The sequence below is a fragment of the Tasmannia lanceolata genome, unplaced genomic scaffold, assembly GCF_043159265.1.
Source record: "Tasmannia lanceolata isolate RefF3 unplaced genomic scaffold, GAP_Taslan_0.1 ptg000037l, whole genome shotgun sequence".
Taxonomy (NCBI): Eukaryota; Viridiplantae; Streptophyta; class Magnoliopsida; order Canellales; family Winteraceae; genus Tasmannia; species Tasmannia lanceolata.
Genome location: NW_027518714.1, coordinates 19951875 through 19979708, shown reverse-complemented (window position 1 = coordinate 19979708; position 27834 = coordinate 19951875). Strand labels below are relative to the sequence as shown.

The window sequence follows — 27834 nt, the reverse complement described above, 5'->3', positions numbered from 1 at the left end:
GCAAGGATTGACATATTACTCGTTGCTCAAAACTAGGGATGAGCATTATTCGGTTAAAACCGAATAACCGAACTGAACCGAATTGGTCGGTTCGGTTCGGTTTTTTTCTTTTCGGTTCAGTTTCGGTTTTCTTAAAAAAAAATTCGGTTAATCGAATAACCGAAATTATGGATGAAAACCATTTTTTTCCAAAAAAAAGTGCTATATGTGCACTCCGTAGGATGATCAAAACCGTCCATTTGATTGATCACAACTTAATTAGGTTGTGCTCAAAAAATCATTTCGATCGGATGTTCCTAGCCCTCCGATCCAAACCGAGATTTTGATTTTTTCCCTCTTTTTCTCCCACAATTCGGTTATTCGGTTATAACCGAATTTTTATTCGGTTCGGTTTCGGATAATTTTGGTTCGGTTTCGGTTACCAAATTTCGGTCTATTCAGTTCGGTTTAAACCGAATAACCACCCCTACTCAAAACTGGTTAAGAGATCAAACTTTTATGTAGCTTGACTTGTTTGTGGCTGAAAGTTCGGGGCTTTTTTCAGGAAGCTGAAAAATAATGAGAAAAAGGGAAGATACAAAATGCTAAACTTTCCAAAGAAAAAAATCCATTTACATGTGTTGGATATATTGTGTTAACTTACCAACTTCTCCAAAAGCTTAAGCTGTTGGAGAAGGGCAGTTTAATCTTTTATACTTTAACACTCCCCCGCACGTGTGGCCCACTTGGCAAACACGTGTCACATGCGGTCCCACTTTGGGCCGACCATTGCATGTGGATTTTTGCTATCCGGGAGGTTTGAACTCGGGACCTTTGGCTCTGATACCATGTTAACTTACCAACTTCTTCAAAAGCTTAAGTTGTTGGAGAAGGGCAGTATTTAATCTTTTATACTTTAACATATTGTATTGCCTAAGGGCATAGTTGTCATTGTACTTCTCTTGGCTATATATATATAAATACATAAGTGAGGGGGAGCTTTCCCTAACTCACTAATTCTCTTCTCTAATTCCATTAACATGGCATTAGAGCCCTAGGGTTTGGCTCCCTAGGGACCACCATTGTTTTTCCTCTTCTTCTTCTTCTTCCCCACTTGAAACCCTAACCCTAATCTAAAACAACCACCTCTCCACTCAAAACCCACCACTACCACCTCTTTACTCAAAACCCTAACCCTAACCTAATCCTAATCTAACCCTAATCCTAATCCAGCACCCCACCCCTTCGTCTCCCACCCTTCACCACCTCCCGCCTCTTCACCTCCCACCGTCGCGCCCTCTGTCTCTAACCCCCAGCCCCTCCCGCCTCTCCGTCCCTAGCCCCCAGCCCCTCCGTCTCCCACCCTCTAGCCCTCGCCTCCTTCGTCTCTAACCCCCCAGCCCCTCCCACCTCCCACCTCCCACCTCCCCCCCCCAGCCCCAGCCCCTCCGTCTCCCACCCTCCATCCCTCCCGCCCCTCCGTCTCCAAACCCCAGCCCCTCCCGCCCCTCCTATCCCCTCCCCTCCCTTGTATCCCCACCCCCTCAGCCCCCCCGACCACCTTTTTCACTTACTAGACCCCTTTTTTTCATTAATTTCAATCCCCCCTATTTTCTTTCTATTCTTTAATCACACCTCCATTTCTTTCACTCTTTTGTATTTTTTTTCTCTCCACACTTCATACCCTCATGGTCTAAATCGCCTTCTTCAGAATTCTTCTTTCTTTTTGCGCGGTTCCGATTATCTTTGCCTTTCCTTTATCACTCTATGACTTGCATTTCTCGCCCCTACATTCTGTTTCTCCTTCGGGGTTGCGCTCTTCTCTCTGGATCCTATATACGATTTCCTTTTATCTTTCTTTATCTATCTTAATTCTCTTTTCTTCGTTTGTGGGTGTGCTTGAGTTCCTCGTCGGTTCTCCCTCTCTCTCTCTCTCTCTGTCTTTCGGCATGGGTTCCACAAGTGTTACGGATCTTCCTCCTCTTATCAGCCCCTCTCTTGTTGACACCCTCTCTGCTTCGACGCCTTCTTCTTCTTCGAGTTATACTTCGTCATCTTACTCTCCGTCGGTTGAACACTCCTTTCCTCAGATGACATCCGAGTGTCTTGACGGCTCCAACTACTTGAGTTGGAGTCTCGCTGTTGAGACCTACCTCCTCGCTCGAGGTAAGGTGTCTCTTATTGAGCAGGATCCCCCTCCTTCCTCGGATCCTTCCTATGACCGGTGGCGGCAGGATGATGCCCTCATTCGCACCCTTTTGTGGCAGAGTATGGCCCCCCAGGTGTATAGACCGCTGATGACCTTGCGTACCTCTAAGGCCATCTGGGATCATGCCGCTCTCATTTACTTTGGGGTTGATAACCTCACACGTCTCTGCTCCACGTACTCTGAGTGGATATGTCTTCAGCGTGGTGATGCCTCTCTATCTGATCACTACAGCCGGTTTACCTCACTCTGCCAGCAGCTCGACACTTATATGCCCCTGACCACTGATCTGACTGTTCTTACTTGACAACGTGACCAGTTTCGTGCTGTTCACTTTCTCGAGTCTCCGGGGTCGAAGTTTTTACCCTGTCGTCAGCAGATTCTCGGCTCTGGTTAACTTCGATCTATCACCGAGATTTATTCACGTGCTCAGTAGTGCTTACTCGGTGCCTCGTCTACTGTTGTTCCCGCCGACGGTTCCGCCCTTGCAGCTTATGACGGCGGTTTTCGTTCTGGCCATGGTGGTAGCTCGGCCGGGCATGGTTGCGGCCGTGACTTCGGTGGAGGTCGCGATGTTGGTGGTGGTCGCGTTACTGGTGGCCAAGCCCGTTCTTATTGTACTCACTGCCGCCGCGAGGGACATTATATCGATACTTGTTATACACTTCAACCAGAGCTTCATCCATCCCGAGCGGCCCACCGTACTTGATGGCTCGCCAGCACCGTCCATTCTTGGCAGCGCCCCCCGCCCCACAGAATGATACTACGACTGTTTCCAGGGCCGACTACAATGAGTTGTAGCGTCTTCGTCTCAGCAGCCGGCCGCCTACTGCCGGTTATGCCCAGCCAGGCAGTTCACCGGCCTCTCTCCTTACTAGCTCCAGCTCCTGGATTATTGATTCAGGGGCCTCGAACCATCTGTTTGGTAATGCCTCTTCCCTTAGTTTTTTTCTCCATTTTCTCCTGCGACTCATTCTGTTACTTTAGCTGATGGGACCTCTACACCCATCACTGGTATCGGTACTCTATCCCCACATTCTAGTTTTACATTATCCTCCGTTCTTTGTGTCCCCAAATCTCCTTTCAATTTAATTTTTGTTAGGCAACTTACTAAGAATCTACATTGCTCTGTCTCATTCTTTCCTTCTCACTGTGTTTTTCAGGATCTCACGACTGGGAGGACGATTGGCTCGGGCCGTGAGGTGGATGGCCTCTATCATCTCGACAGTGACTTGCCTCGTGTTGCTTTGCACAGCTCTGTCGACTCGTACCTGTGGCATTGTCTTCTCGATCACCCCCCTCTCCAGAAGCTTCGGTAGACATCTACTGTGTCCTCCACTATTCAGCCTTTTGATTGCGAGTCTTGTCAACTGGGGAACCATCATCGTGTGTCTTTCCCCTCTAGGGTCCTTAGTAGAGTATCGCGTCCTTTTGATTTAGTACATTCTGATGTATGGGGTCCCTCGCGGACTGTCTCTTTTTTGATATAGATATTTTATCATATTTGTGGATGATTTCTCTTGTGTTACTTGGTTATTTTTATTAAAAGACCGTTCTCAGGTTTTTAATGCATTTCGTACTTTTTATGCTGAGATTACTACACAATATCAGTGCACCCTTAAATGTTTACGCACTGATAATGCACGTGAGTATTTCTCTAATGAGTTTAGCACCATTTTCTCATCCCACGGTATCATTCATCAATCATCATGTGCATACACCTCCCAGCAAAATGGTGTTGCTGAGAGGAAACTCTGTTACTTGCTTGACATCACGGGCTCCCTTCTCTTTCAGATGCATGTCCCTAAGTCCTATTGGAGCGATGCCGTTCTCACCACTTGCTTCCTCGCCAATCGCCTTCCATCTTCTGTATTGGGGGGCTCCTCTCCGTACTCGGTACTTCATCCTACGGGTGATCCCTTCCCTCTTACCGCCCGGGTCTTTGGTTGTGTCTGTTTTGTACACAACCTATCTCCCGGTCTGGAAAAGTTGGACCCTTGGGCAGAGCGCTGTCTTTCTGGGCTACTCCCGTACCCAGAAAGGCTATAGATGCTATAGCCCTCGGCTGAGACGGTTATTCATCTCGGTCGATGGACCGATGTCGCCTTCTTTGAGTCCACTTCTTTTTTTCAATCTCCAACTGTCCATGATGTTCTCTCTGATTCTGCCGTTCCTCTTCCCCTCCCTGTCCTACCTGATTTTGTTCCATCTACTCCTACTATTCCTTCTCCTCCTCCTCATCCTGTCACATGGTTCTATCAGCGTCGCCCAAGAGATGATGGTCCTGCCCTGTCGCCCGAGTTGACGTCCTCGCGACCGGAGATCCCGCCCTCCTCTTCTCTGGTGCCCCTTTTACCCTCTTCTGGTGAGTTAGTTGATTCTCTTATTGCATGTCGTGCCCGCTCTCGTACGAATGCTCATCCAATTTATTTTGTGGTTTACTATGACCATCTGACTCCTATGTTTCGTAGCTTTGTCTCTTCCTTGTCTTCCGTCTCTTTACCCAGGTCTGTTTCCGATATCCTTGCTCATTCGGGCTGGCGCGCTGCTATGGAGTCTGAGATGGCTACCCTTCGTTCCAATCACACCTGGGGTTTACCTGGGGTTTAGTTCCTCTTCCTTCTGAGGCACAGGCAGTTGGCTGTAGGTGGGTGTTCACCATCAAACATTTACCAGACGGTACTGTTGAGCGCCTTAATGCTCGTCTTGTCGCCAAAGGTTACACCCAGACCTACGGCGTTGATTACATGGAGACGTTTTCTCCAGTTGTCAAGATTCCCTCAGTTCGGGTTTTTATTTCACTTGCTGTCAACCGAGGCTGGCCCCTCTATCAGCTTGACGTCAAGAATGCCTTCCTTCATGATGACTTGCTTGAGGAGGTTTACATGGAGCAACCTCCAGGGCATGTTGCTCAGGGAAAGATGTCATCTTCAGTTTGCAGGCTACGGAAGTTCTTGTAAGGGCTCAAACAGTCTCCTAAAGCATGGTTTGGGCGTTTTAGTGATGCTGTCATGCGATTTGGCATGAGGCAATGTGCAGTTGATCATTCTGTCTTTAGTTGTCATTCTGATGCAGGACATGTTCTCCTCATAGTCCATGTGGATGATATTATTATTACAGGCAATGATACGGTATACAGAGACTCAAGACCTTCCTACAGGCAGAATTCTCCACTAAGGGACCTTGGTCGCCTACAGTATTTTCTAGGGATTTAGGTAGCTTATTCTGGTAGTAGTCTATCTCTTTCTCAGCGAAAATATGTGCTAAATTTGTTAGAGGAGACTGGATTTGTGGGGGCAAAGCCTGCTGGTGTTCCCATGGATCCAAACACTAAATTGCTTGCAGAAGAGAGAGACTTGATGGATGACCCTAGCAGGTACTGTCGTCTGGTTGTGAAACTTATTTATCTCACTGTTACTCGCCCAGATATCTCTTATGCAGTTGGGGTAGTTAGCCAGTTTATGAGTGCTCCACGTACCTCTCACTGGGTAGCGGTAAATCAGATTCTCCGCTATCTAAAAGGGGCCCAGGGAAAGGTTTGCTATTCAAGAAAAATGGGCATGTCAGCGTGGAAGGATTTAGTGATGCAGATTGGGCAGGATCTTCAGCAGATAGGAGATCAACCACGGGTTACTGCACCTTTGTTGGCGACAATCTGGTATCGTGGGAAAGTAAGAAACAAGAGATAGTTTCGAAGTCTAGCGCTGAGGCAGAGTACCGAGCCATGTCCCATACGAGTGGGGAGCTTCTTTGGTTACAGTGTTTCATGTCAGAGATTGGTTTTTTTGTTGCTTCTCCAGCTCAGCTTTACTGTGATAATAAGGCTGCGATTCACATAGCCACCAATCCCGTCTTTCATGAGAGAACCAAGCATATAGAGGTTGATTGCCATTTTATTTGCTAGAGAATCCATAGGGGCGAAATACATGTTTCCTTTACCCGATCTGCAGACCAGTTAACAGATATTTTCACCAAATCATTGCCTAAGTCAAAGTTAAATGATATTTGTAACAAGCTGGGAATGTATGATATCTACATTCCAGCTTGAGGGGGAGTGTTGGATATATTGTATTGCCTAAGGGCATAGTTGTCATTGTACTTCTCTTGGCTATATATATAAATACATAAATGAGGGGGAGTTTTCCCTAACTCACTAATTCTCTTCTCTAATTCCACTAACAACATGCTTAAATGATGCTTTAATGGTTGTTAGATTCTCCACTCATTGTAAGTATTAACTGTCTTATATTTTGGTTTATAGATGCATGTTCGAGTCTCTGCTTTATTTCAGTTTGATTGCTGACTTGGTATTCAAACTAGGGTTCCCTATTTTGGGGATTTGAAACAAAGGGAAAAGGGGGAAAAGGGCGAGAGTCCTTTTCCAACATTTTCTAAGGTTGAGAATGAGTTGAGCATGCAGCTTGTTTAGAACCCATTATGTATCATTTCAAACATATAGAAGTTAGACATGCAAAAATGCTCCGTATATCCCTTAGACCAAAACAAATTCATACTGTCTGAAACAAATCAGTCTATTCTAGATTTAATTTAAACAGATGCCTTGAATTTTGACCTCAAATAAATATTTTACTAGAGATGAAAGTACGGAGGGCTTTGAAGCCATGTATATGTTCCTCCATTTCCATGACAGTAAGATCAAATCTCTCATTGGACTGGCAGATCAAAGAACTACTAGCCACGCCTTATCATGGAACACGCCCTTGTAACTAGTTGACCGAGCTTGTCTTTGTTAAGTGCCAACAAATTTTGAGCAATTCTACATGTAGGACACATTCTGACTACAGCTTGTTTAGGTGGCACTTAGAACATAGTTTGAGTTATTATGTGAATAGGCAAGGAGGAAATTTTGGTGCTTTACATTGGCATAACCTTCCTGGGTGGCCACCTGATATGAAAATTTACATACTCTACTTCATGATGGACTTCTTTAACAGAAAGGAGCATGTCTTGTTATCTTTGTAATCTTGGATTTTGATATTATACAATAATGAGAGGTTTTTTCTTTTAAGTGTTACCCGCTGATAATCTTATCTTTTTTGTTCCTAACCTTCTTCAAACTGAGTAAACCAACTAAATGTGTTTGTATATATATATGTGTGTGTGTGTGCGCGCGCGCGCGCGTGCGTGTGTGTGCACATGTCCATATCTATACGTCTGTACGTGTATGTGCATACATGTGTGCACATACACCAACTGAGTAAACCAACTAAATGTGTGTGTGTATATATATGTGTGTGTGTGCGCGCGTGCGTGCGTGTGCACATGTCCATATCTATATGTCTGCACGTGTATGTGCATACATGTGTGCATGCAATTGGGTTTTTTCTGAAATAACTCTAATTATAATTGATACATCATTTCATTATCCTTACAGTAAGTGTATAGAGCAATATGAAATAATAATGGGAGCTTTGGAAATTCAAATACCTTGCATATTCATTTTGAAGGAATAACAAAACAAAGTAAAATAGAGTGTATCCCTAACAAATAGTATATTCCTTTTCTCTCAACCCCTCTTCAGGTTGGAATGCATGATTTGTACACTAAAAGCTTACTTGAGAGAAGGTTGTGTTTTTCTTGACTGGGCTTTGACAACATATATTGAAGAACGGATACATGTTACAAAACATTTCCCCCAATTTCTATATTGTATTTTATGCTGTTCAGCCTATCTGAGTTGAGTTTTTTAATTATCTTTGTAGATTAATGTCACAATTTATGACTGGGATATAATTTGGAAAAGCACAGTTCTTGGATCTGCGACTGTCCGAGTTGAAGGTGAATGTCAAAGCGGAGCAGTCTGGCACACTTTGGATAGCCAATCAGGGCAAGTAAGCTTTAGTCTATTTAAATCAGTGATATTATATGGTTGAAGTCTCATTCAAACTTTTCTCACTGGGGACATGTATTTTTTCCTCAGGTTTGTCTGCATATTAAATCAATTAAACTCCCTGTGAATTCTTCTAGGTAATTGCTTGCTTTGATTTTTCACTTCCTTACTGTTCCATTCTTATAATCACTCGAGTTACACTTCCTATAACAGCCAATGCATAATTGCACTTCACATGGCACTTTTGATGCGCAAATACTATCTCTCTGTTGGTTTGCAATATGTTGTTTGGTTCAGGTTTCTCGGTTTTCCCTTGATAAATAACTTTGTTTTCCCATCCTGACTAATAGTTTAATAACTGCATTAATTAGATATTTTGAGCTGGTCTTCTATGGTGGCAAAAAATATCTGTTGATTCACAAAAATTTCTGAATTGCAGATTGCTTCTGTTGTTCAGAACCAGATCCATGCCCCTCAGTACAAATTTCGTTCTGGGCGTTTGTTAAATATATCTATTTGTTTCATTTTTTAAAAATGAGAACAAGATTTAGTATTGGACCTTGAAACATATCACAACAAGAAAGGCTAGGAAAGCTCGACTTGATAGTTTTGGGAGGTGACAAAGAGATTGAAAGATAAACATGAAAACAGAAGAACAATGCACAGAATTCTTTGGAGGAAAATTATTTTGTATATCAATGATCTCACAAGTAACTACTAACTATGATTCCTAGTTTATTGCTGTAGCCTGCTTTAAAGTGGATAACTGGCCACATCAATGGAGTGGTGTTGCATTTTGTTGCAGTAAATAAAATGTGATTTTTTCCAGCTTCCATATATGCCCAATAGTCACATTATACAAATTTGTCATGTGTAAAATTTTCACTTTATGCCTGGTAATGCTATGTGAGACTTGTCTGGACCATTGATGCTTCGTGAAAATAGTATGTGGACTATATGGAGTGAAATGCCCCACTCCGTATGTCGTTTGGTATGGGGTCAGAAAATCCAAAGTGGATTGTGGAAATCAATAATGGGGGATTTGATATGCTAGAACCAATTGGGCATGGATGTAGGAGTAAATGCTGCATCTCCTTAGCTGGTAAATGTTTTTTGTTTTTTGGAATGATCTGGAATGATGGTGAAATCAAGGGCCTGATAAGAGAAGCTTCTGTTTTCACATGATGGCCATATGATGCAGGGCAAGTGGTGTAGATATTCCCAGGGCATGCTCCTGCATCACCATACTGCATGACAAAGTTTCAGACATATCTATGAAGATTGCATTTAATCCTTGTTAAACGTCTCCTATATAAATGGTGTAGTACTAAATTACCTTCTGGGATTTCCAAGAATAAATGTACTCTTACTTTAATCATGTGGGTAGACTATTACTTTATAGCTACCCACACAATATTAGCTGCACAACTTTATATATAAATATATATATATATATATATATATATATATATATATATATATATATATATATATATATGTGAGGAAAATGATTGTGAGCTTGAAGCTCATATAGCTTATATGAGTTTGAGGGCCCAAACACATGGGTCCCACAATTTTTGTGGTGATCCATTTGCAAGGCCCTATCATAGATAGGGTGTGTACCAAAAATCAGCTCCATTGGATCATCCTAACCCCTTCAAAAGCGGAGGGAAAAAATGGGCAGATTTGTGGCAAACGGCGTCTGTCTATTTTGCCCTCTACTTTTGGATGGGTTAGGATGATCCTATGAAGCTGATTTTTTGTATACACCCTATCTATGTAAGGGCCTTTCAAATGAATGCTTTGGATCATCCTAACAATGTGGGCCCACATGTGTTTGGGCCCTCAAGCTCATATAAGCTATATGAGCTTCAAGCTCACAATCATTTTCCTCATATATATATATATATTAATATTACACACACACACACAGACACACAACAACTTAGGTTAGAAATGGTTGTTATCACCTGGGCATGACCATTAATAGAATTCTAGCACAATTAAGCACATGGATCCATTGTCTTAACTGGTTGGAGTAGAGTAACTAAAACATTTGTGTTCGATCTTCGATGTATCCAAAGCTCCATGGAAGTAAGAGAACAATGAGAGAGAGAGAGAGAGAGAGAGAGAGAGAGAGAGAGAGAGGAGAAAAGTGTATTCTACCCCTCACTAAATATATTATATGTTGAGAGAAAGAATTAGAGAAGAAAAGTGAGTTAGAGAGATGATCTCTCCCTCACTAATATATTTATTAATAATGGAGAAGCATAATTACATCTATGTCCTCAGGCTTATTACATATATCCAACTATATCCAACACTCCCCCTCAAGCTGGAATGTAGATATTGTACATTCCTAGCTTGCTATAAATATCATTCAACTTTGACTTAGGCAAGGGTTTCGTAAATATATCAGCTAACTGGTCCACAGATTGAGTAAAAGAAAACTGTATCTCTCCTTTATGAATTTTCTGACGAATAAAGTGGTAATCCACCTCTATATGCTGGTTCTCTCATGGAAAACTGGATTGGTGGCTATGTAAATTGCAGCTTTATTATCACAATAAAGCTGTGCTGAAGAAGAACAAGGAAAACCAATCTCCGCCATGAGGGAACGTAACCAAAGGAGCTCCCCACTAGTATAGGACATAGCTCGATATTCTGCCTCAGCACTTGACTTCGAAACAACTTCTTGCTTTTTACTTTTCCAAGACACCAGATTGCCCCCAACAAATGTACAGTAGCCAGTGGTTGATCTCCTATCTGCTGAAGATCCTGCCCAATCTGCATCACAATAGCCTTCTATTCTGACATGTCCATTTTTCTTGAATAATAGTCCTTTCCCTGGTGCTCCTTTCAAATAACGGAGAATCTGAACTACTGCCGCCCAGTGAGAAATACGAGGAGCACTCATGAACTGACTGACTACTCCAACTGCATAGGAGATATCTGGGCGAGTAACTGTAAGATATATGAGCTTGCCAACTAATCGTCTATATCTGCCAGGGTCTTCCAACAGATCTCCTTCCTCTGGAATAAGTTTCACACTAGGATCCATAGGCATAGATATAGGCTTTACTCCAAGATTTCCTGTTTCTTCTAGTAGGTCTAACACATACTTTCTCTGTGATAGAGATATTCCTTGAGAAGAATAAGCCACCTCTATCCCTAGAAAGTATCTAAGTCGACCTAAATCTTTTGTAGCAAACTCTGTCTGTAAGAAACTCTTCAACCTTTGAATTCCTCCTGAGTTGTTTCCTGTAATAATGATGTCATCAACATACACAATCAGAAGGATGCATCCTGCAGAGGATTTATGACTGAATACTGAATGGTCTACTGCACACTATCTAAGACCAAAGCGAATAACGGCCTCACTAAATCGACTAAACCATGCTCTTGGAGATTGTTTGAATCCATATAAGGGTTTTTTAAGGCGACAAACAGAGGAGGACATCTCCCCCTGAGCAGCATACCCTGGAGGCTGTTCCATGTAAACCTCCTCCTGTAGATCGCCATGCAAAAAGGCATTCTTCACATCAAGTTGATGCAGGGGCCAACCATGATTAGCTGCCATGGATAAGATGACACGAACTGAAGGAATCTTGGCTACAGGGGAGAAAGTCTCATGATAGTCAACCCCAAAGGTCTGAATGTGCCCCTTAGCAACCAGACGAGCTTTCAACCGTTCAACCTTGCCATCAGGTAAATACTTAATGGAGAAGACCCAACGATAACCAACTGGTCGAGTCCCAGCTGGAAGAGAAACAAGTTCCCATGTTTGGTTGGATCGAAGTGCCCCCATTTCCAGATCCATAGCAGCTCGCCAGCCAGGATGTTCAAGAGCCTCCTGTAATGATTTGGGTAACTCGACAGAGGACAAGGAAGAAACAAAGGCTTGAAAAGAAGGCGTTAGTTGATCATAAGAAACAAACTGAGAAATAGGATGGGCTATAGAATGAGACCGAGTACGAGTAGCAATGGGAGAATAAGAAGTAATAGCAGATGATGGTAAAGAAGATACCTCAGTTGGCATGAGTGGGACCTCGACTGTAGCAGATGATGGAAGATGAGAAGGAGGTGGGGGCCTCGTCTGCTGCACCCGTCGCTGATATTCTTTTGTAACGGGTGGGCGAATCACTGGAACTGAAGAAGAGGGTGCCGGTTCTGAGTGTGGCGCAGGCTGGAGTGGTACATGGACAGGGTCAGCAAGCGAAGAAAGAAACAAGGGTACCTCATCCGGGATGGAACTAGGAGCAGGAGGAGTCGAAGGCCCAAAAAAAGGTTCTGATTCAAAGAATGTTACGTCGGCGGAGACAAACCATCGTCGTAAACGAGGACTATAACAGCGATAGCCTTTCTGAGTCCTAGAATAGTCTAGAAAGACACAACACTCTGACCGAGGATCAAGTTTGTCCCTACGAGGTCCAAGAAGGTGAATGAAATAGACACACCTAAAGACGCGAGGGAGGAGACGAAACGGCTCCTGTTGAGGATACAACAAACGAAAAGGAGAGGAACCACAAGGACAGAAGATGGGAGACGATTTGCAAGAAAACTTGACGTCAACATGGCCTCTCCCCAAAAAGATTTAGGGACTCGCATTTGAAACAAGAGCGTGGGAGTAACTTCAAGTAGGTATCTCAATTTTCTTTCCGCGACACCATTTTGTTGCGACGAGTAGGCACACGAAGATTGATGAATAATTCCATGACCTGTAAGATAATCCTCAAAACCATGTGTAGAAGAGAAATATTCGCGAGCATTATCAGTACGGAGACATTTGATATTGCAATTAAACTGGTTATTTATTTCAACATGAAATTTCTGAGAAGCACTGAAGACCTGGGAGCTGTCTTTCAACAAATAGATCCATGTCATACGTGAATAATCATCAATAAAAACAACGAAATACCTAAAACCATTATTGGACGCGACCTTAGACGGCCCCCATACATCAGAATGAACTAAACTAAAAGGACTATTGACACGACTGAGGACTCGGGAAGGAAAGGACACCCGGTGATGCTTCCCAAGTTCACACGACTCGCACTGGAATGGAGGAATAGAAGATGGAACATAAGATGACTGCTGAAGGCGCTGAAGGGACAATGGCCAAGACGACAGTGCCACTGAAAGGCATCGACGGATGTATGCAGGTCTGTAGAAGAACGACTGCAGTCAAGGCGGTAGAGACCATCCACCTCACGACCCGATCCAATCGTCTTCGCAGTCGAAAGATCCTGAAAAACACAATACGATGGATAAAATGAGATGGAGCACTGAAGATTTTTCGTTAATTGTCTAACAGACAATAAGCTAAAATGAGATTTTGGAACACCTAAAATAGATGATAAAGAAATATTAGGTGAAGGACAAATTGTGCCAATACCAGTGATGGGAGAAGTGGACCCATCAGCAAGAGTAATGGTCTGAGTTCCTGTCGGAATGGAATGAAAAGAAGCAAGCTGAGAAGAGTTACCAGTAATGTGATTGGAGGCTCCTGAGTCAATAATCCAGGACCGAAGCTAGAAAGTAAGGTCGTGGGTGAGCTACCTGGCTGAGCAAACCCAGCAGTATGATGGGAGGCATTCTGTCTGAACCGCTGCAGCTCATCATAATCTGATCTCGTGAATGTGAAAGGTTCATCAGTAGAAATAGAGACAGGCAAAGAGGTCACACTGTCAGACGAACCGGGCACAGTGAGATGAGCTAATCGGCCTGTGCGAAGCTCTGGATGTAGTGGCATGTCTCAATCTGGTGGCCATCCCTATGACAATGAGTACAATAAGGACGACTACGGCCAGCACCAACACGGCCACGAGCCCGAGTAGAGTAGCCACCTCCTCTAGGTGGTCGAGATCCACGACCATTTTTACAACCACCCACCCCATTTTACATGTGAATAATGCTAGGACAAGCCGCTAGCTTACATGTGTTAATAACCACTATAACCAACCCCCATATGGACCATGTGCAAGCTTTGGCAAGCATTTTGCACATGCCCATTGCTTGCTTGGACAAATGATGCTTGCTGCTTGCTGCTTGCTGGGAGTTAAGGTCGAGGGAGCAGGGAAGATAAGGTTATTCGCTATTGGCTCTTAGAAGAAACTAGAGCTGCACTCTCAGACGGAAGGCTGGGAGATGGATCATCAAGACACTGCTGTGCTCGTAAATAAGTCTCCCGTAAGGAGGGAATAGTGCCCGAGCCAAGGACCTGCTGACGGAAGGAAGCAAACTCAGGGCCTAAGCTCTCAAGATAGTGAACAACCCGTATCTGCTCACGCTGGCGGCGAAGAACATTAATATCAGACGTGAGGGGTAAGTAGATGTCAAGCTGCTGACATAAGGACAGAAACTGGCCATAATGTGTCTCCAGGGACATATCACCACGATGAAGACACATCCACTCAGAGTAAGTAGAGCAAATACGTCGGAGATTCTCAACCCCAGAGTAAGTGTCAGCGGTATGATCCCAAATCTCCTTCGCAGTGGGAAGGAGAATCATCGTGGATGAAATGGCAGGCGTCATGCTCTGTCATAGAAGACTACGAATCAAGGCATCTTCCATTTCCCAACGGGTGAAGGATGGGTCTGTTCGTGGAGGGGGGTCCTGATGAAGAAAACTGACCTTACCTTTCCCAAGGAGATAGGTCTCAATTGCAACTTTCCAGGGAAGGTAGTTAGTTCCATCAAACTTGGCAATATTCAACTGTGGGTATGAACCCTCTACAGGTGCCAAGGAAGGAGGAGACGATGAAGAAGGAACCGACGGTGTGGTAGAAGCATGAGTCTCAGTGGTCATGCCAAGAGATGGATCAACGATGACAAGATGATCCATCAAGACAACAAAGATAAAGAAACAAAGAAACCACAACCAAGGGCTTCAACGGGGAGACGTAGAGAAGATGAAGAAGAACTAACTAATCCACCAGGAAGGTCATAGAAAAAGCGCACAAGAAAGGACCAAGTGCATAGAGAGACCCATATAGAGACTAGGAAGATGCCGAAGACAGAGTAAGAAGAGAGAAATCTAACACATCAAAGAAAGAGGGAAATAAATAAGGCTTTTAACAAAGAAATCCAAACACGGCTTGGGTTTTCAGGGCGGGCGCAAGTGGGTTTGAGAGGGGGCAAAACGCGGACTGCTTGGGTTTTCAGGGGGGCGCGAGTGGGTTTCAGAGGGGGCAAAACGCGGTCTGTTTGGGTTTTCAGGGGACGCGAGTGGGTTTCAGGGGGGGGGGGGCAAAAAGATGAAATCTGTTTTGGATATGGGGAAGGTTAGGGCTAGGTTTGGACTTGGGAGAGATGAAGATGAGAATGAGGAAGGGGTTAGGGAGAGATAAAGAGGAGGATGAGGAAAGGGGTTAGGGTTGAGGAATGGAGAAGATGGAGGCTAAGGGGTTTACCTAGGGATTAAAATCCCTAGGGCTCTGATACCATGTTGAGAGAAAGAATTAGAGAAGAAAAGTGAGTTAGAGAGATGATCTCCCCCCTCACTAATATATTTATTAACAATGGAGAAGCATAATTACATCTATGCCCTCAGGCTTATTACATATATCCAACTATATCCAACATTATATATAAGCGTAATTAGTGTTACACATGAAAAGACAAGAATACCCCTAGTCGGGTATGTAATTACACCATTTCTTCTAGCACTCCCCTCATGCTGGAGTGTATATGTCATACAGCCCCAGCTTGGTACACACATCATCAGAGACAAGGTCGACGGGGAAACTGTCGCCCGGAGAGAAGAAGAAAAGGAGAAGATAATCAACCAACGATGGGGATACCATTGTTTGGAAAGAAGGTCGACGGCATGAACATCGTCGCCTGAAGATAAGAAGAATAAAAGAGAAAGATAACCGACCAACAATGGGGAAACCATCGCCCGGTGAGCGGACCAACGATGGGGATATAATCGCCCGGTGAGCCGACCAACAATGGGGATATCATCGCCCGGTGAGACTAGGTCGACGGGGACACCGTCGCCTATGAACCGACCAATGATGGGGAAACCATCGCCCGATGAAGATAAGGCATAAAGCCGGAAAAATAAGATGGATGCGTAAAAGCAATGCCAAGAACATGGAGAGAAGAAACAACCGAAGAATTAAAAAACACTCGAAGAGTGGTGAAATACATCAAAGAGAAGACAACATAAAGAAGACGAACAATAGAATCACCAACAGTACTCCCCTCGAGCAAGATTACATGAGCTCGGAGATAACAAGACAAGAGAAGACAACAAGGAAGACACACCAGGACAACACTAACACTCCCTCTCAAGAAAAGACAACAAAAACAAAGAGGACAACATCAAGAAAAAGAACAACCCGACAACATCAAGAAAAAAAATAACCCAAGAACTACATGACATCAACAAGAACAACATAATAACACTCCCTCTCAAGTTGCAGGCTGAGCTACGAAAAGAAGACAATCAAGGCACAATACCTCTCTTAGACATTTGATCAAACACTTGTGTGCACCTTGAAGAAGAACGAAAAGGCCATAGAAAACAATGGAAAGAACTACACAAACACAAAGGCCATAAAGGCCATAAAGGCCAAAAATATATAGAAAATAGAAAATAAAGAGAGTTGGAGTTGAGATTGGGTGTTGTGGGAGTAGATCTAGGGTCTTGGAGAATGCCAAAAGGGATTTGGAAAGAAGATTTCTTCTCAAATGGATTCAAAAGAGAGAGAAAGGAAAGATATGGGGTTTTGGGGTTGTGGATGAAGGCAAAGGAATGGGTTTTGGGGTTGTCGCGCAAATGCGCTTGGTGGTTTTGGGGTGTAATACGAGAGAGAGAGAGAGAGAGAGAGAGAGAGTGGACAATGCAAGAAGTTGATGCGCTGGTTGGTGGATAGCGCAAGGCGTTGATGTGCAAAAGAGAGGGAAAATACGACAAAAAATGGAAAGAAAATTTAGAAAGTGAGAGATTGTAGGGATTTGTGATGGGAGAGGGGAGAAACGAGGGATAGAGAGAGATTTGAGGGATTTTTGGGGGATAAAGTAAGGGGTTTGCCAAAAAACCAAAATGAGAGAGAGAGAGAGAGAGAGAGAGAGAGAGAGAGAGAGAGAGAGAGAGAGAGGGAACGTGAACTCTTCTTCTTCTATTCCTTCCCTAGGATCTTTGCTCTGATACCATGTTAGAAATGGATCTAGGGTTAGAGAGGAAGAAGAAGAGGAGTGAAGAGGATGGAGAGTCTCTACTAGGGAGCTCCTCATGTAAATGATGTATATATAAGCCCATCTAGGGCAACATGTGTACAATGTTTGTAACCTACAAGTAATGACTAAACTACCCTGATACATTATTCAACAGTTTCCTTCAACAAAAGTGCAATACCCTTTAATCGACCTTCTATCTGCAGGGATCTGCAAGGAAGCATGATTCTTCCCTGGGAGCCTTCGATTCCCGTTTCGATTCCCGCTCTGGCAACCTTCAGAAGGATTCTTCCCTGGGAGCTTCGATTCCCGCTCTGGCAACCTTGGGGATCTGGCCTAGTCTGCATTAGTCAACCCTTCCAAGTTCATGTGATTATGTCTTTCGAAGAATAAGCCTTTACTAGGATCTCTCTTTAAGTACCAATATCGCAAGGATTGCTTCCTAATGAGAGGTGCGTGGGGAGCTCATGAACTGACTCACTACACCCACTACAAATGATATCTCTGGACGAGTTACGGTCAAGTAGATCAACTTACTCACTATTCTTTTGTACCTTCCCGGATCCTCTAACAAATCCCCTTGATTAGGATACAGTTTAACATTAGGGTCTATGGGAACCTCAGCCGTTTTCACCCCCAAGGAACCTGTCTCTTCTAATATATCTAGGACATTTTCTTTGGGATAGTGACAGTCCACCACGTGAGTAGGCTACCTACTCCAAGGAAGTATCTGAGGCGACCAAGGTCTTTCGTATAGAATTCTTTCTGAAGGAAGTCCTTTAGTTTCTGTATGCCTTCCCTGTTACTCCAAGTGATAACAATGTCATCCACATAAATTACCAGGAAAACCGAGTGGTCTACTACACACTGCTTCACGCTAAAGCGCATAACTGCCTCATTGAATCTCTCGAACCAAGATCTAGGAGACTATTTAAGCCCATATAGTGCTTTACGTGGACGACATACAGAGAGTTGCATCTCCCCCTACATACCTTGGAGGTCGGAGGGATTGAGCCTCTAGCTGAATGGTTAAGGATTTGTTCTCCAACCTAGAGGTTGGAGGTTCAATCCCCGGTTCCCCCACCCTCCCCCCAAAAAAGGCCATGAAGACTTCCTCATTGAGGTCACCATGAAGAAAAGTATTTTAGCATCCAATTTATATGGTGGCCAGCCCATATTCATAGCCAAGGAGATCAATATACAGACTAATGGGTTTTTTGAAACAAAGAAAAAGTCTTGGTGTGATCGACACCAAAGGTCTAAATGTACCCCTTGGCAACTAACCGTGCTTTCAGACATTCAACCGTTCCGCCCAACGAATATTTAACTGAGAACACCCAAAGACATCTAACAGGTTGAGCACTAGGAGGAAGCGACACCAGCTACCAAGTACCATTGGAGTGTAGAGCACCCGTCTCAGCATCCATGGCAGCATGCCAACCTGGGTGAACATAGTCCTCAACAGATCTGGGCATAATAATAGAAGACAAGGAAGATAGAATTGTATGATCAACAGGAGAATTCCGGCCATAGGAAACAAAGTCTGAGATCGGATGGGATACGGTACGTGATTGAGTGCGAGATGCAACGGGAGAATCAACATGAGTAGAACGAAAATCAGTTACCTAAGGATTTGATGAGGATCTATCAAATTAGGGATGCAGATGGTCTCGTATCATCAAGAGTCTGCACGATCCGCCTAGGGCGAGTGTACATCAGCAGAGGAGAAGAAGAATGATCCAGACATAGATGAAAGAAGGGGCAATCCAATGTCTTTTAGGGTATCAACTGCAGAATCAGAGAAGTAAGGTGTAGTCTTAAACAAATTGACATCCGCAACAACATAGTTTTTATTCAAGCAAGGACTGTAGCACCTATACCCCTTTTGGGAAAAAGAGTAACCAAGAAACGCACACTTCTCAGCACAGGGATCTAATTTGTCAAAGCCAAGGGACAAATTATGAACAAAGCAGAATAACCAAAGACTCGTGGGAGATGTGGAAATGGGTTTCAAGAGGGGTGTAGGACCTACAATGGGGTCTGATTATGCAACACAGAAAAAGGGAGACGATTGGTCAAGAAGCAGGCAATGAGGACAGCATCACCCGAATAAGGCTTAAGCACCTTCATCTGGAACATGAGGGTGCGAGCCATGTCAAGAAGAAATCTAAGTTTCCTCTCACCTACACCATTTTGCTGAGAGGTGTAGGCACAAGAAGACTGATGAAGGATATCACAACTCTCCAAAAAATCTGAAACCCATTATAGGATGAGAAATATTTCTATGCATTATCAGTGTGCAAACAACCAAGAGAAGAATGATACAAACAACCAAGAGAAGAATGATACTGATTACTGATTTCAGAATAAAATATACGAAAAGCAGAAGACACTTAATATTTTTATTAAAACTAGCCAAGTCATCCTTCAATAATCATTAAAAAACACAATGAAATACTTATAGCCAAACAAGGATGTAGTCCGACAAGGACCCCGAACATCTGAATGGACTAATTCAAAAGGACGAAAGATACAATTAACAATGCGAGAAAGAAATGACACCCATCGTTGCTTACCTAATTGACAAGACTCACACTGAAATTGACTAACTGGACTAGAAACACCAGCATAATGGTGAAGTTCTTCCACGAAGGGGTGGCCAAGGCAACAATGCCTCTGAAAACTGTTAACTAAACTCCGCAATGCTGCACTAGTGCTACTACTATCAAGATAATATAGGCCATCAACCTCACGACCCAAAACAATCCTCCTTCCAGTCTGCAGATCCTGAAAAACACAATAAGAATGGAAAAAGGTAACAAGACAATGAAGATGTTTAGTAAGTTGGCTAACACAATAAGAATGGAAAAAGGTAACAAGACAGTGAAGATGTTTAGTAAGTTGGCTGACAGGCGAATTTATATGATGGGTGGCCGTGAAAACACGTGAAGTCTAAAAAAAGTAGGTACGACCCACTTTTTTTTATGATCCAAACCGTTCATCTGCTTGGGCAACGTAAATAGGTTGTGCCCAAAAAATCATTTCCATATGATGATCTTAACCGTCCGATCTGTAGAAGATTCCATAAATGATTTTTGGAAATCTCCATATTCAGATCAGTTCAGATCGGAGGGTTAGGATCATCCTATGGAAATGATTTTTGGGGCACAACCTATTTACGTTGTCCCGAAACAGATGAATGGTTTGGATCATAAAAAAAAGTGGACCGTACCTACCTTTTTAGACTTCACGTGTTTTCACGGCCACCCATCATATAAATTCTCGGCTGACAGAATGAAAATTAAATGGAAACTGAGTGACACAAGGTGCAAAAGATAAAGGAAAACTTGGGTGGGGGGAAGCTACACCAACTCTTGTAACTGGAGATGTAGTCCCATCAGCTAAGGTGACCATGGGACCTGAAAATGAGTAGGAGTGGAGGGAAGAAAGCAAATCTGATTTGCAAGTCATGTGGTTGGACGCTCCGGAGTTAATGAGCCAAGACCCAGAACTAGTGGAGGCTCCGAAGTCAATGAGCCAAGACCCATAACTAGTAAGCAACATGATGGAGTGCTACCTTGCTGGACGAGAGTGGCAGTAGGTTGCTTTCCTTTGTCCTTGGATCACAAAAAACGCATCATACTCGGCATGTAAGGGTGCGTTTGGCAATGATTCTGATTCTATTTCATAATTTTGATTTTGGTTCTCGATTCTGTTTTTTATTCTAATTCTGATTCTGAAGAATCAAAATCGTGTTTGGTAATTGTCATAAAAAAATCAATTTTTTGGCTTTCGAAATAGAATCGCGTTTCAACTTGTTAACTAACCAACTTCTCCAAAAGCTTAAGCTGTTGGAGAAAGGCGTTATTTATCTTTTATACTTTAACACTCCCCCGCACGTGTGGCCCACTTGGCAAACACGTGGCACATGTGGTCCCACTTTGGGCCGACCATCGCATGTGGATTTTCGCTATCCGGGAGGTTTGAACTCGAGGCCTTTGGCTTTGATACCATGTTAACTAACCAACTTCTCCAAAAGCTTAAGCTGTTGAAGAAAGGCGTTATTTATCTTTTATACTTTAACACAACTATTCTAATTCATTTTCTTGATTTTGTAATTCTAGTTAGCATTTTCTACATTTTTTGCAACGTACATATTTTATTGTGCCCTCTGGCGTTTGAGTTCATCAAATATTAATACACAATATGACACAAATATTAGAGTATTACCTTAAAATGATGAATTTATGTATGTGTTTGGATTTTGGCATCTCTATGTCTTTTACTATATATTTTCTTTTGTAACTTGGTGTTTGGTTCATTTTACCAACCCATGTTTATATATCAACAACTATTGACTCCAAAAAAAAAAAAACACCACAGTTTTAGAGCTCTTACAATGCACTTGGATGAAAAGTTTCATCCCTGAAACCCAAATGTCGAGCTAGTTTTCAACCTTTAAGCCATAAATAAATGCAAATTTATTATTCTAATGGACTTTTTGATACCGGGCAACCTGTCGGGGAGCCTGATTAACAGTATTTGCTGAAGAATTTAAATTGGAATTAGGTGATAGTTGCTATGATGTCTCAAAGTTGAGAATATTCTGAAATTTATCAGAATTGGACTGCCGGTTGGCAGGATCTTTGCCTCCACATATTGAGATCAGAACCCCTGCAAGAAATCTTGGTTGAAAGAGATATTATGTCTACTGTGAACAATCTCTCATGAAAAGCTCAGGCCATCCTTCAATTGATCTCAATTCAGCAAATGATTAGTGATTACAGCAACCTACTAGCATTAATAGGCAAGGAAGAATCGCTATGACATGCCAAGGATCTCCCACATGCATCAATGAATTTGGTCAATTGAAAGTGGATGTCCTATTCTTGTTAAATCCAATGGTAGCTCAATTTCAAACTAGGCAAGGAAGAATATATAGTGGGCACATATGAATTGCATTAACAAAGATAAATCAAACCACCATATATATAGGGAAATTCTGTAAGGTGGAATTAATTGGCTTTTGGTTTAATCAAGAGACTTGAAAATTGATAAGAATCTGAACTTTAAAATTGAATTTCCTTCGGTAAAAAATGGATAATAGGAGGATGATTCAGTTCTAGGAGGAAAGCTCTCCAAATTCCTCTACAAAAGCAGGTAGGCTATATTCTGATAGTTATGGAGGGCAAAAATTCGTACAAACAGTAATATGCTTCCAGTAGCTAAACTCAGCTTAACGTACCTGAAATCTGCTCCATTCAAATGTCTCACCAAGGTTTAATGAACTAGCTTGTGTAGCACTACTTCATTAATTAGATAGATTTAATAAAGTAGCTTGAACTTCTGGTAAATTAAATTCAAGGTCTATTAATGACTTATAGCACTAGTTCACATAAACATGGATCTAGCAGATTTAATTTAACGAGCTAGCTTGTGTTGTTCTTTTACTTGTAGCACCAGTTCATAAAATTAAGAACCCACATGACTAAACATGGATCTAGCCAATTTACCAACTAATCAAAATTACAGATAAAAGCCTTAAAATGGTATCAATTCAACAAAAAATATAGAAAATATCAACGTCAGGATGCCCTAAAATTCCCGCAATCTGAAAAACAAGAGCAAAAAGAATGGGAATGTGACGAAGAAAAGAGAGATAGGAGAAGGGGATTATTGGTATCTGAAAAATCTGAAGGGGGCTATTGATGAAAGCAAATTTGTGATGCTTTTAGGGGTTGAAAGTTGCTTCATTGAACAGGAATCACCAAATTTTAACATTGATTGCTTGGGCATGAAGAATCGAACCGGGCTTGCAAAAGCTTAATCATAACAACAACAACAAAAAAAGAGGAGATTTGCAATGATTAGGGGGGAAAGTTGGAAAATGAAACGGATATAAGCATTTGCAGTTTGGATTTGGGGCCAAGACCCACAAGATGCAAATGTGTTCGTACATAGAGTTGGCCCAACTGCCTGAAAGTGCTATTGCTTATGTGGAGTCCCTGCAGATGAGAAGGTTCCCTCTTCAAGAAAGGCAATGCTCTGAGAGTGAGGGAGGGAAAGAGATGCAGAGTGATAGGGAGGTAGACGAGCCTTTACCTGGCCTGTCGGACTGTTGACAGTTCAGCGTTCACCGGACGGCAGCCGTTGGTGGCGGCTTGGGGTTATTCGAGAAGACAAGAGGGTTTTTTTGAGAAGAGAAGAGAGACGGGGGTATTGGGGAGATGCGTTAAGAGCCCTCCCGAGAAAGCGATTCATTCCACGTGGGAAACGAGAATTCTACGCTTCTTTTTTTATCGTTTCTGGAACGGAAACAGAAACGATAAAAATGATTCCGCCAAGTCCATATTTAACATGCCAAACGCCATTCTTAGGATTTTCTGATTTTAAAAAACGAAGAAACATAAAAAACGTTTCTTTGAAATGTTGCCAAACACACCCTAAGACAACCAAGGAGTCACTAGGCTCGATTTGGGCAGAGAGGAAGGCATATCTAAATGGCCTCAACTTTGGATGCAGGTCGTAACAAAAGTTGATGGAGTGATCCTCCATACCACAATGAGTGCAAAAACGGGATCCATGGCCTCCCGCACTACTGCCTCCCCTGTGTCATGAGCACCTCCACAGCCACGACGGGCCTCTGCCACCATGAGTAGTATGGTCTCCCCCCAAACTTAGTAGCAAGAGCAGAACAGTCAAGAGGAGACTCAGCCGATTCCTCAATCTTCATAGATCGCTCGCTGCACACAAGAGAACAACTTATTGAGGGATGACATAGACCCTAAACTAACAATTTTCTTGTCGAATTGGTAGGAAGTCAGGCCCTAAGGCATCAAGGACCTGAACGACTCCTGACGCTTGCCCAGGACTGTAGGACCCATGGTAAACAGAAAATACATATCGAGATGCTTTCACAATGCCACAAACTGACAGTAGAAATCGGAGACTGACTAGTCGCCACGCTTCAAATGCAATAACTCCGAGTAAACATCAGAAATCCGGGTCATATTGTTGATGTCAGAGTTAAGAGTGACGCTTCAACTGCAATAACTCCGAGTAAACATCAGAAATCCGGGTCATATTATTGATGCCGGAATTAAGAGTCTCAACCCTCTACCGGATATCCTTAAGGGACTTGAGATACATCATTGGACCAGCCACTTTTAGCTCCATACTATTCCAGAGAAATGTCCGGATCACTGCGTCTTATTGCCGCCGCTTGCCATAGAACTTATCATCAGATGGTGGACGATCGCGCTCGATAAATTCAACCGTACGACGTGCAGCCAGGAAGGTTTCAACAGCCATCCTTCGTGACGGATAGTTCGATCCATCCAGTTTAATAGAGGTCATTTGGATATTTGGGATATCCATAGCAGACATACCTGCGGGGAGAGACAAAAACACAAGCTACTCAAACAATCAACAACACACTAAACCTAACCACAGCAACGTCGACCAGAACATACAACTGATAGAAGAACCACAGACTGAAAGAGACAGAGACAAACCACGGAGCTAACAGTAGTATATCACACATCACCCCAATTTCCATCGGGACACACAATCGTCAACGAACAAAAACAACCGGGGAGAGGTCAACCACACATTGCGAACATCGGGCGGGTACTAGACAGAGCAGTACAGAATCAGAAACCCACAAGGGAGGGAGGGGCGATAATAAAAAAACCCAGGGGGGGTTGGGCGGCAACCAAAGCAAAACAAAAGAGGGGGGGAGGAGAACAGAAAACCCAAACTGGGTTTTTAGGGGGTTGGGGTGTGGCGCGGCTAAGGAAAAACCTGAAATGGGTTTTCGGGTGTGTGTGTGTGTGTGTGGGTGGGGGAGCTCCAAGGGAAAACCCAAAAATTCTGTTTTCGATTTTTTTTTTGTGTTGCTTCACTCCTTCACAATACCTTGATGCCTAGGAATCAAAACCCAAGTCTCTAATGCCATGTTCGATGTATCTGAAGCTCCATGGAAGAAAGAGAACAATGAGAAGAGTGTGTGTGTGTGTGTGTGTGAGAGAGAGAGAGAGAGAGAGAGAGAGAGAGAGAGAGAGAGAGAGAGAGAGCTGAGAAAAGGTTATTCTCCCCTCACTAAATGTATTATATATAAGTGTCATTAGGGTTACACATGAAAAAAGAATACCCCTAATCTGGTATGTAATTACACCTCTTCTTCTAACAATTTGTATTAACCCAATTCACATAGTGATGGGACTTGAATTAATCCAGAGAAGGGATTAGTCATAAACATTCATTATATTTATTCTTCTTTCTAAATGGCAGAGCACAACACTAATTGTCCGAGCATTCAATAGAAACCCATTAAAAGTTTTAGAAGGTTGATCAAAATGGGAAAGTTCCAAACTGATCCCATTAACTGAACTGTTCGCATATGTAGTAATTGGCTTGGCGCAATCTTGGTTTTATCATTCCATCTCCTCATAATCAGGTGCATATCTATGTATCTATGTATCTGTCTTCATTCATTTGGCCACATGTGTAAAATTATCTCTATCTTTTATGTCTGCATATGCTTCATGTTTGATTTAGGTGGCTGCATCCAATGTTTTTATTTTTCATGTTGTGTTATTGTTCTTTGGCATATTTTTTTATTCTGGTCGTCATATAGCTTCATGCTGTGTTATTTTTTCATCCACTATAAAAGTAAGCTCTTATCTGCAAATTATTTTTCAAGTATTGTTACAACATTTAAGGTAACTGACAGTGTTTATTGCTTCCTATTTTACCTGCAAAATGTTGAAATTTATTCACCATGAATGAGTTCCTGCTTGTTTATGGTTGATGAATCTATAAGATTTATGATAGGGCTTTGAATGGCTTGACTGGGGCTAATCCTCGGAGAAGGGATAAGCAAGGGCCCACAGTGGTTCATCAAAAACCCGGGCCTCTGCAGACTATTTTTGTCCTTCCCCCAGATGAGGCAAGTCCTGCTAAATTCTGTCGAGGACACATTTATTAAGTGAAACTCATTTTAAGGTTAAATCAATTCAGAAGATATGAACTTATCTGGGTTTTGAAAGAGCATTTTGGGTCAATGCAACCAGCAATATAATTATTGGCAATTCTTATGTCAGGTTGTTGATCATAGTTATTCATGTGCTCTTGAGAGGTCATTCTTGTATCATGGGCGTATGTATGTCTCTCCATGGCACATTTGCTTCCATTCTAATGTATTTTCAAAGCAAATGAAGGTTCGTTCACTTTTGGTTATTTATGGATCTATTGCTTATTATTTGGATATGTTGTTTTTGTAATGATATGCTTGAATAAAGTTGGAGAATGTGATGTTTGAAAACTAAACAATGCTAGTAATTGAATTAATAACTTACAAACTATGACAGGTTGGAGAATGTGATCCATTGCGCCTTGGAAACTCTCAATTTGAAATTGTGAGAGAAAATGCTAGATGCTGATGTTTTATAATTTATCGGGTGAAACATGCTCCCCTGTTCTAGATCTTATGTTTCCATCCAATTCTAACACCATTTTTACAAGACTTTGCAAAACAGGAAAGAAAACTTGGTATCTTCTGTACAGACGTAGTTCATAGCCTGGTAGTCATGAGCTAAGAGGAAGGTAGCAGGGATCTATATAGCTTCTGTAGAGTCCACCGACTCGGTCTCTGAAGGGATTTGCGAGAGAAGTGCAGAGTAGTAATCTGGATGTACGCTGTCTTCACGATGAACATAGATATCACGCATGGCGACTACCTTGCGATTTTCCCATGCTGAGTACAGAGTCCTGGCGAGGTTTGAACTGAATTCCACAGGTGGATAGAAACGAGAGATAGGTTCCCATGGTCGGTGTTTTCCTCCGAATTGACGCATGATCCGGTGAGGAATGTAGAAAAATGTGTTCTCTAGACCAAGAATACAAACATATTCGGCCTTGGCAGTATTCATGGTAAAAGAGTCAGAACCTGGAATCCTCCAAGAGATGTCATAGCTCGCACGTGTTCCTAACCAGTCATACCACTCAGGTACACTATTGAAGTGAACTTGTGGTCTCTATGACTTAAAGTTCGAAATGCAAGGGATCGTTCGGGAACGAGGGATAGCTATTCGAAGCTTTAGCCATAACCAGATGTAGAGAAGGGTCGGACATCCTGTAAAAGAAAGGTGAGGGTACTGAGAGACACTGTCTAACCCTTTGAAAGTTTCAGCAAGTATGGTGGGTATAGGGTTGGCATCCAATGACAATTGGTCCACAACACTAAGCACGGTGAGAGAAACTACGTTAGTTTCTTGACATAGGAGAAATTTGGCATATACACAGTATATAAGCCTCATGACGACGTTGCTAGAACGCCCGGTCTTCTAAGTCTTCTTCTGGGGCATAGGCATCGATGAGCCAATCTAGGTAAAGACCGTATGATAACATAAAGTCCTCTGGGTCTTGTCCTGGCATACACCGTAGCCGAAGACACATGAATTTGTTCATTCCATACCTAAGTTCAGGACGAATGGTGGGCACGTTTTACAAGTACTGCAAAAGAGTACAACATTCTTCGAAAGTGGGACACACTTCTTGAAGACCAAAGCGAAAGACATAGTATCGGGGATCCCAGCACTGGATTGCTACTTTG

General features: G+C 42.7%; 1 protein-coding gene across 3 annotated transcripts in view; it reads left to right on the top strand.

Moving 5' to 3' along the window:
- LOC143861080 (BAG-associated GRAM protein 1-like) overlaps positions 1-27834 on the top strand; it is a 77544-nt gene that overhangs the window by 8672 nt on the left and 41038 nt on the right. For all 3 annotated transcript variants that reach the window (XM_077371974.1, XM_077371973.1, XM_077371975.1), the window contains exons 5-8: positions 7909-8037; positions 8127-8173; positions 26055-26169; positions 26324-26440. In XM_077371974.1, the coding sequence (XP_077228089.1) occupies positions 7909-8037; positions 8127-8173; positions 26055-26169; positions 26324-26440 (408 nt within the window). The remainder of the gene's footprint in view (positions 1-7908; positions 8038-8126; positions 8174-26054; positions 26170-26323; positions 26441-27834) is intronic.